The 10,312-nt window shown below is 38.0% G+C and overlaps 1 protein-coding gene across 1 annotated transcript; it reads left to right on the top strand.

Annotated features, from left to right (window-relative positions):
* The first annotated feature begins 1,227 nt into the window (after positions 1-1,227).
* On the top strand, positions 1,228-6,537 carry SPMIP10 (sperm microtubule inner protein 10). The gene is made up of 3 exons (XM_060760819.2): positions 1,228-1,307; positions 2,884-2,992; positions 5,866-6,537. The coding sequence occupies exons 1-3, from the start codon at positions 1,228-1,230 to the stop codon at positions 6,070-6,072; spliced, it is 396 nt and encodes a 131-aa protein (XP_060616802.2). The 3' UTR covers positions 6,073-6,537.
* Positions 6,538-10,312: the final 3,775 nt, after the last annotated feature.

The raw sequence follows: 10,312 nt of genomic DNA, 5'->3' as shown, positions 1-10,312 counted from the left end.
TTTATGTGGCTGCTAGTACAGACACAAAAAAACACTATTGCAGGTGTTACTGTGACAAGAAAAGATGGCACTGAGCACAAATGTTTCAGCACTGTGTCAAAAAAACATTTGATCATTTAACTGCCTTTGGCTGAATTTTATTTTCCCTAACTGTAGTTTCCCTTTATTACTTTGCAGTCCTCTTGTTATGACAGCTGTGCCCAGAAAACCTTGCAGTAAAAATTCCCTTTACACTTACAAAGGAACCATTCCGCTTTGAATTCTTTTAATCCTTCTTGAAACTATTACTCTGATGTTTAAACATTTCTGTGGGAAGACATAAACATTAATAAAGAAGGTGTTCACCAGAGGTCTCTGCCTGTAGGACTGATCCCATACTACCTTGCCATTGTTCATGTTCCCTGCACACCTTTAATCTCATGTTGTGATCTTGAATAGCATATTCTTTGGGCAAGAAATGTCTTTTATGTCACTATACAATGAGCAGTGTAAAAGTACTTGGTGGCAGTGGTGTGCCTTAATGTTGTTTCTGACTTAGGAGAATTGCATTTGACGAGTCTTCTGTTTAAAAAGTGTGGGGGGAAGGGACCAACTCCCATATATTATACTGATGCTAGACCAGGCGTGGGCAAACTTCAGACCTCCAGGTGTTTTGGATTTCACCTCCCAGAAATTCCAGCCAGCTTACCAGCTGTTATGAATGGTGGAAGTCTGAAACACCTGGAGGGCTGAAGTTTGCCCATGCCTGAGGTAGATCACAGTTGGTCTTCCAGCCTGAACAATGAGTCTCCCAGTTCTTGTTGGACTGCAATTCCTAGCATTCTTCCCCATTAGCTGCACTGGCTAAGGCTGATAGGACTTGATCTGCACAGCATCTGGAGGGCTGCCAGACTTTCATCCCAACTTCACATTCACGGTAGTTTAAAGAAAGGTGGTTCTGATGACTTGTCTGAAACTTCAAGGAAATTATTGCCCATTTTTCTTTCATTCTACTTTCCAATTATAATTGTAGATATGATATGAAACAGTGCATCCATACTTTTTAAAAGCCATGTTATTCAAATATATTTACCTATCTACTCTGGTTGTATATTTCCATCTGCTTTTTGTTCCTGATGTAGCTTCTGTGTCATCAGCCTGACAGTGGTAGATGCATCATAATCCCTTGCTAAGCCAACTACCAAGTATCTTGATTTCTCCCAGAGAGCCCTGTGCAGCTGCTACAACATGAGTAACCTGGAAGCTACACCACAGCTTCAATCTAAACCCAATGTGGTTTCTAAAGGAGTCAATACTGACCTTGCAGGGTAAGGGAGAAACTTCTGTTTCGGAGGGAGGGGGGCGGTCTCCTGCAAGAGGCATACAGAAGCAAATGGGATTTACTATAATCCTTTTTTCTTTAACAATTTACTTATTTTTCCAAGTTTATTTTTCAGCGGGTATGAATAGTATTATATAGAGCTACTGGAAAAGATAAAAACGTAAATTACATTGATTTGCAGTAAACTGATAATTCATTACCTGTCATCTAGACATGCTCTCTGATGAAAGTAATATGAACATCTCAGGTATGCTCACTTATCTGTGGTGGCTGTTCATAGATGCATGTCAATGTTTGGTCCAAAAGATGATGTTTGAGACTTCACCTCCCAGAAGCTTTACTCAGTATGTTCAGTGGGGATTGCAGGACTTGTAGTCCAAAAATATTAAGGACCAAAGCAACTTGCAACCTTTACTATGTTGACTAAGACTAATTGACTTGAAATCCAGGAACACATGGAAGTGGAGACTGTATGATATAGTAGTGTAAGCATTGAACAGTGACCCTGAAGACCAGGAATCCCTACTCGGGCATGAGCTTGGACAGGTCACACACTCTTAACATCAGAAAACTTCATGAAAGGTTAATATTAGGATCACCATAAATATAAAATGTTGTGAAGGCACAACAACAACAACAGAAGAAGAAGAACCAACCTTTGTTGAAAACAAACAGGCTACATCATACTTTAGTATTTTTTCAAATGACTCATCAAATACAGCTGTTTTGATTCAGACAGTAAAACTTACAGTGTCACCACAGGAGAAAACAAAAGATCAGTGGTCCAGATATCCAAAGAATACAGATTGTTGGATGGTGAGTTGCCCCTGGGCTGAGAATTGCGGTATATAAGAGCAGTAAATAAATAAATAAATAAATAAATGGTGCACATACATATTTTCCAATGCATTTTCTTGATGCTTTGGAATTTATTTCTGTACCTCATAGAAACAAGCACACAACAAGCAGTTTTTAAAATGCTTGTTTTAGTGGATGCTTTTATTTCCTCTTTACAGAACACAAGTGAAACCCAGAAATATGTATGGGAGGTCTCACCAGTCATGTCTGCGAAGAGAGTGGGACCGAGAGCATATCCTCCCTGACAGATCTTAACGCTTGAGCTGGTTCATAGAGAGAGATACGTTCGGACAGGCAAGCTGGGCCAGAGCCATTTAGGGTTTTATAGGTTAAAGACAGCACTTTGAATTTTGCTTGGTAGCAGACTGTCAGCCTGTGGAGCTGACGTAACAGGGGAGTTGTATGCTCCCTGTACGCCACTCCGATGAGCAACCTGGCTGCTACCCATGGGACTATTTGGAGTTTCCAGACAGTCTTCAAAGGCAACCCCACGTAGAGTACCCCCATGGTCCTCTAATGTAGCCCTCTAACTTTGCACAGTTGTCAACTCCTAACACAAAGCGTACTTTATTGAGAAACTCAATATATCTTCTCTGGTGAGAAGCCTTGGGTGTGAAGACTGTTCTTGCTTTTGCTGTAATTGAAGACATTTGAGAAAACAAAGCTCACAGTTTTGTGGATCTTTTTGCTCTGTGTGTCTCTAGGCTTATTCATTGCCATGTGCCAAGATTTTCATACAGACATGGAATGATTCCAAAGCTCTACATCATGCCCTGGAAACAAAACATGAAGTACCGCACACTGAATTTAAAGGTAGGAAAGTCTGGAAGACATCTCATTCTGTGCAATACAGCCCCCACTTAGGAAAGACAAAGTATTCACTGGTATGTTATAGAATTTGATGACAGTTTTTGTTCCTAGACTATAGTGGTTCTCTTAACCTTTGTTTTGGCAGGCGTTTTAGGCTCTTTCTGGCCAGCATGATCAGATATTCTGTAAAGAGAAGTCATATGAATCTGAAAAGTGATGACTGCAAACCACTGATGTTTTAGATTATCATAGATACCCTACAAAGTTTTATAGATGAAAACCACAACTTTTAAAGGAACTGTTGATCATTTTGTGCTATCTAATTGCTTTAGCCTGAGATCCCTCCATGTCTGTTTTAGGAAACAAGAGGACTTAAAGATAAGCGAATTGCCAGAATATATTTTGAAAGCATCCTTCCAGTTGACAGGGAGTTGCTGTTAACAGAAAAACAGATTGAATTAAAAGAACTTTCTGTTTTCCTCTTTTACACAATGATACTACAAAATAGCTGTTGTCCTTGCCTCTCTTACAGTTATAATGCAAACCAAACTCTGTTTTTCAGTCAAGCTGAACGGAGCAGGGTGAATGCATGATAAAGGTTTATTTTCTTGAACCATAAAAGGACTTTGGCTTATATCCAATGGTTAATCTTAACTAGAGTAGACCCATTGATTCAGTACAAAATCAGTAAGCAAGCCCTGATGTAAGGCCATGTCCTAGCATGTTCACTCACAGAATATCTTTACTCTAGTTCACTTCATAACTACCATGCTTCTCTAATTCAGATTGGAAAAACACAGGGTAATTAATAATGAATTTCTGGCTCCTAATACTGGGTTTCAAAAAAAATATTCCCAGACAGAGCTCTGCCACAGAATAGAACTAAAAACAGCCAGAGTCAGACATGACCTGAAGAAGAGACATACATTTGTACTTTGTTCTCCCGAGGTAGTTCTCAAATGGTCAACATGTCACAGATGAAAACAGGGCATGTGTGCCCATGAAACATCAGAGTGTTTCATGGGCAAAAGTGATTACAGTAATGAAAAACACAAAACAGGAGAGGCTACAGCAGTTTGCTTTGATCTGAGTTTACTGAGGGACAATAACTCTGCTACCACCTGAGTTGCGCATGAATTAAGCTGAGGACAAGGGGAAATGTGGAAATAAAAGTGAGAAAATGGGATATTTTTAAAGCAACTGGGCTTTAGCACAGTGGGTTAATAAGCGGGTAAATAAAGAAGAACTCCATTGATGGCTAGGAAATGACTAATGGATTGGTCATGTGGAACTCTGGAAACGAAACGCTGATTATAAGAACGGACTTTTATAGGATGTTTTATATGATGTTTATACAATGTCTCAGGTACCAGTTGTTGATGTTTTTATTGTGTTTAAAGTTTTAATTGCACTTTTTGTATATTGTTCTTTTATATTTTTGTATACTATGTATTGTGTATAGGCATCGAATTCTGCCTTTTCTGTAAGCTGCCCTGAGTCCCCCTTTGGGGGTTGAGAAGGGCGGGGTAAAAGTACCAGTAATAAATAAATAAATAAATAAACCTCCAGCTGTAGAAAATCTTCTGGATCAAGCCTAGGTTGAGGTGAGCTCCTGCTGTCTGCTCACCTAGCAGATCGAAAACAGCAATGTGAATAGACAAATAGGTACCGCTTTAAGTGAGGAGGTAATAAAAGGCACCCATAAGATGATGCTGGTGATTCAATTGGGAGGATGTCTATGGACAACAAAACTCTTCTGCATGAAAGATGGAGCGACAGCACCATCCCATGGCTGGAGTCGAGCACAGCCTCCAGATACCAGAGATGGAAAAAGATGGGAAAGCACATACCTCTGTTTATGTATAGTCTGTCCTTGTTAATTGCATAATGGCATTGGATGCTTGCCATATACAGTATGTGTTCTGTAATCTGCCCTGAGTCCCCTCAGGGAGATGGAGCAGAATATAAATAAAGTGTATTATTATTAAAGTGAGACAACAGAGAATTAACTGGGACTGTCTCTTTCAAATTAGGACAGTTGGAGGTTATATTTCTTCTCTCTCGATTTCTCTGACTCTGTCTAAGAGCCTTCTTTTTTCTGTCCTAGCAAGCTGCCAAATTGTGGAATAGAGTTCAGAAAAACTACTTTCTTGGACTACAACTCTCACAATCTCTCAAAGCATATAGCCAGTGGCTTTCCGCACCCAACCTCTGTTCTTGATGCTTTTGCAATTAAACTCTTGTCCCCATGAAACTATGCCAAGGGCCTCATGTCATTCAACCTGGCTTCATATATATATTCCATGATATCTTTTCACAGTTAATCATTTTGTCATTGCATACTTTAACTGGTTACATCCTATCCCAGGTTTGCATTGGATGGAGCTGTAGTAACAAAACCCATAAAAACAACAACAATAACTATACACTTACAACTACTTGAACAACAATTATATAACTAACTACACAATTTCTTTCACTAACATACATCTTTACTCTAATTACATATACATCTAAGATACATAAAATAGTTTTAAACGAGGATTTATTGCTTTCCTTTTGTCAACTTCTCTATAGTTTAATATTTTCCCATCTTAAATCAAGCAACTTATTCACTTCTGTTTGTTTTTTCTACTCCAAGCCTATAGTCTTTTCCTCTTCTCATATGTATATATATATAGAGAGAGAGAGAGAGAGAGCATACTTCTAAGAATTTGTCCAGTGATTTACTCTTCAATGGAGTTGTTAACTTGTCCCAAAGTACTATAACTGAGTACTGTTAATACATCAATTATTTCTTTGAATTTCTTTTCTGATTATTGATCTATTTGCAAAACTCATTGTTACAGAATAATGGCTTGAATTCCCTTTCTTAGCATGCTGGCAACATTGGGCTTTATACTGGTTCCCTTGAAGACACCTTGTTTTTGGAAAAAAGCGAGAGGCATTGCCATGGAGAGAATCGGAAGAAACTTCTGCAGAAAGTGCCACAGAAAATGACGGTGGAAGACATTCCCATTTATTCCCATCTTTCACGATACCACAAGTCGATTGTGTCATATGGCTTCAGGATCAAACTCTGAGTCACTTTTCTCCAGCTGGGATTTGCACCAGCCATGAATTAAACATAGCTGCAAGGGAAACTGAATGTGATCTTTTCATTCTTTTCCAAATCGAGTAAAGCGCTCAAATCTACCAAACAAATATGATTTCTATCAAGGAAATAACTGAAGATTTGATCTACTTGGACCCATCCCACCCAAAATCTAGAGCTTGGCCTTTTATTTGTTAAATACCCAGGGCATTATATTGGTTTCACATCTGAAATGTAGCCAAGATTGGGATTACTAATTTTTGATTACAGCAAGGCCACATTTTATGATATTGTGGTGACTATAATGGGATGAATCCATAACAACTCTACCACAACAATGAGACTTTCACAGTACCTACCTGTGGTAATGGTTGATTCACAAATGTGCTGAAATAGCCATTACCTCTTCATAATGTGATGAACTTTTAAATTTGGGACAACCAATCAATAAACTCTTGACTCATGTGTTATTTTTTTTAAAATTCCCAATGCAATAGTATAGCAGTTTAAGGGATGTCTACTGTTTATGAATCCAACATGTTCTAGAAAAACAAACACACATTGAAATGGGCATCTCCTTCACAGTGTAGAAAGACCACAGATAGACTGTGCTTTCCTATTAACCGTTGTAGGATAATTGGCATTCAGTATCTCAAAATCCTTCTGCTACAAGAAGAAAAATCAAAGATTGAGGACAAAATCAGATAGGCATCTGCTCATAGCTAAGAAAAATTACCTTGTTTGCATTGCATCCCCCAGAATTTTGAAAATTGGGGAGTTGTGGCCTGAAAATAAATGTTCAAAGCTCTGGTTAAATGATTAAATCTGTCTAATTCAGTGATGTGAACAGAGAAGTTTCAAAAAAAAAAAAAAAAAAAAAAAGCAGCATCCATTGTGTGAATTCATCATGATCTATAATAACATTAATTACATTATCTTCAATATAAGGAACATAAAGCAGGCAGTGCCCTCTGAGCTGTATATGATGAGTGTTCACACATTATTGAAAATCAATATGGAATGTTCTAGGAATTTCTTATACTGCAAGCTGCAAATGTCATGGAGAATAGATACGCCTGCATAAATTGTGACATTAGAGTTTTTGAAAACAGTCTTTGACAATATTACAGAAATGCTAGATTTATTTTTCATTTTATAGGGATACAAATATTTTGTTGCTGCAGCAAAACAAATGTCTGGAGTAAAAGGAAACCAAAATATTTCCACCAGAGGGCAGTCTAACATTCTATCTCTGCCTGTCTCTCGATACATCTACACTACAGAATTAATGCAGTTTGAAACTGCTCTAACTGCCATGGCTCAATGTTATGGAATCCTGGGAGCAATAGCTTAGTTAAGGAACAACACTTGGCAGAGAAGGCTGAAGACTAACCCTCCGAGGATTCATAGCACTGAGCCATGACAGTTAGAGACGTATCAAATTGCTTTAATTCTACAGCATCCAGTTTTCCGATGTGTGTCTGTGTTTGGCTGGCTGAGTGTTAAATAAAATTTTATAATGCATTGAAATGTCTAATATTATTTCTAAAAGAACTGCATACAATAAACATTCAAAGTAAGTGAGAGTATCTCAGGATAGCTAGAAATAAACCAGATAGAAAACTATAGGGAAGCATCAACAATAAGACTGCCTACAGGGATTACATATTTTCCCCAATGATGATACTATCATTAAGATGTATAGAGCTGACTTCTCACAGCTCTTTTCAGATACAGTATTATTATTTTTTAACTTTCAGAACAATCTCAAAAAACGTTATTAAACAAAAATTGTGCACTGAAGAGTCCTTTGTTTTTGAACATTCACCATAAAACCGAAGGGGAAAGAAGGACTCACTCTCTCACACTTCATAGCTATTTGTGTGGCCTGCAATTGCCGCAGATACAGTATGCTTAGGGCCCTTCTAAACATGCAATAAAACCTGAGAGAAAGTGGGTTAAAAAGGGGGTGGCTAAACAACATTTAGCCAAAGTGCGGAAGGAATCATGAGGAATTGGGTTAAAGGCTGGAAAACACGGGTTTAAAAAGTGCTCTTTAAACTCAGTTCTTTCTAAAACACACACTTTTCCATGCCTGTGTATCCCTACAGGCATGGAAGACATATGCTTTCTTTCCCTCCTGCCCTGTGTGGACTCCTCCCAAGCACAGGCATTTCTGAAAAGGCCAAAACAGCTGATCAGCTGATCAACTGTCCAACGGAGACACAGATGGCTCAAGGAAGCACATATAACTTTTTCAATTTTTTTACACTTTGTAATGTCAGAGCTTGAATTAACAATTGGGGAAAGACAAAGATCCAAGGGAAGTTTTTTTTTTAAAAAAAAAATGTTCCGTTATGTGCTGGACCACATATGTGCTTATGCTCATATGTGCATCTCTGGAGTGATATATAAAAAAAAACTTCTGCTAGATATCCCCAATTCACTCTCTATCTCAATCCACTTCAACAAAAAACAGCTATGAGGACAGCAGGGGATTATGCAGCAGGATGGACAGGTGTGTTTGGACTCCCTTTGAGGTCCCGCATTTTAAAAACCCACTTTGTTGTCCTGCATTTTGACACTGTCTGGAAGCGCCCCTAGATATTAATGGAAAGAACAAAAAATGAATGGAAAAGCAGTCCTTTGGTTTAAATTCACAAATTAAAAAAATGAACATTCAGATAACCACATCCTCAAAAGGGAAACTTTATGCAGATTTGGGTTGCTTATTTTAACAATTTAATAAATAACTTTTGAAAGCAAGCAAACAGGTCTCTGAGGAAATTGATTAATTAATAATGTGGTGTTACTAGGTGATAAACCTTATTTGTATTCTAGGGAAACATTTAACAGACTTCAGTGGATCAAATATGCAGATGATACTTAATATAACTAATTTTTAACCAGATGTGTTGTGGCATTGGTATTTTTTTCCAGGATCAAAGCCAAGGAAGAGTCAATGCACTGAACTAAATAATATCTAGCAGAAATAGTAATAAGATTGCAGATAGCATCATGCTGGGAAATTTAACAGGTTGGGAAGGTTATGCCCCAAGCGCAGTGAGAGAAAAAGTCAATTGAAAAACTAAGGAAGAGGTTAAGATGGAACATTCTGAACTCAAAAATGAATGAAAGCAGAAACTGCAGCTAGTGTGAAACCTGAAATAGAAACAGTTGATAAGGTTTGTCAGTATGGGAAAACAAGGAAAACAGCAGGCACTTGAGAATTGTAGTGCTTATACCCACTGTTTATCATCATGGTCGCACAAGTATGTTACGGTACCAGTAGCTAACATTTAGAGGTGCATGTACACAATAGAACTAATGCAGTTTGCCGCCACTTTAACAGCCATGGCTCTATGCTATGGAATCCTGGAAACTATAGTTTGTTGAAGAACCAGCATTCTTTGGCAGAGAAGATTCAAGATCTTGTAAAAATACAACTCCAGTGGTTCCACTGCATTGAATCATGGCACCTACCTCTCCCTATGAACCATCTAAAAGATTAAGATCATCCAGGAATGCCCTGCTCTCGATCCTGCTCTCGATCCTGCGACTGGCAGGGACAAGAGACAGGGCCTTCTCAGTGGTGTCCCCTCAATCGTGGACAGCCCTCCCCAGGAAGATTAGATCAGCCCCCTCCCTCTTGACCTTCCAGAAAAAAGTGAAAACATGGCTATTTGAACAAGCCTTCGGAATCTAATGCAACAGTCAAACATGGAATTAGACAAAAAGTAAACATTGGAACGGCTCAGATGACAATTTTGGACAATGAGACTAACAATGGAGGCATTGCTTTTATATGTTTTTAAAGGTTTTATTGAATTTACTTTTAATTCTGTTAATTTCATATTGTTAGGCATCAAATTGCTGCCTGGTTGTAAGTCACCTTTAGTCAGGTTTGGGAAAGGCGGGATAGAAATATAAATAAATAAATAAATAATAAACTAAGATGGTGTTAAAAGTGACATTAATTCTACAACTAATATTTTCTACATCAAATTCAACACCACTTTTCATTTTTTCTTTGATGAGATATTCTCTTACACTGTCAATCTGAAGGAATGTTTCTGAGACCTGGAAACATTTAACATAAAGAGATGACTTTAAACACTGAATAGGGTGTGGGGACATGGAAGTCCAATTCTTAGCCCTTTTCACATTATACTATTATAGAATTATGATTCAGCTTTAGCATCCTATAAAATTCTGGGATTTGTGGTTTA

Source organism: Anolis sagrei, chromosome 2, assembly GCF_037176765.1.
Source record: "Anolis sagrei isolate rAnoSag1 chromosome 2, rAnoSag1.mat, whole genome shotgun sequence".
NCBI classification, from domain to species: Eukaryota; Metazoa; Chordata; class Lepidosauria; order Squamata; family Dactyloidae; genus Anolis; species Anolis sagrei.
The sequence above is the reverse complement of the archived record's forward strand: the minus strand, read 5'-3'. Positions and strand labels throughout refer to the sequence as shown.

Coding starts and splice junctions, on each gene's coding strand:
- SPMIP10 (XM_060760819.2), top strand. CDS start 1,228: ATGAGTAACCTGGAAGCTACACCACAGCTTCAATCTAAACCCAATGTG. Junction 1,308..2,883: donor GTCAATACTGACCTTGCAGG/GTAAGGGAGAAA, acceptor GTGTGTCTCTAG/GCTTATTCATTGCCATGTGC. Junction 2,993..5,865: donor ACCGCACACTGAATTTAAAG/GTAGGAAAGTCT, acceptor TCCCTTTCTTAG/CATGCTGGCAACATTGGGCT.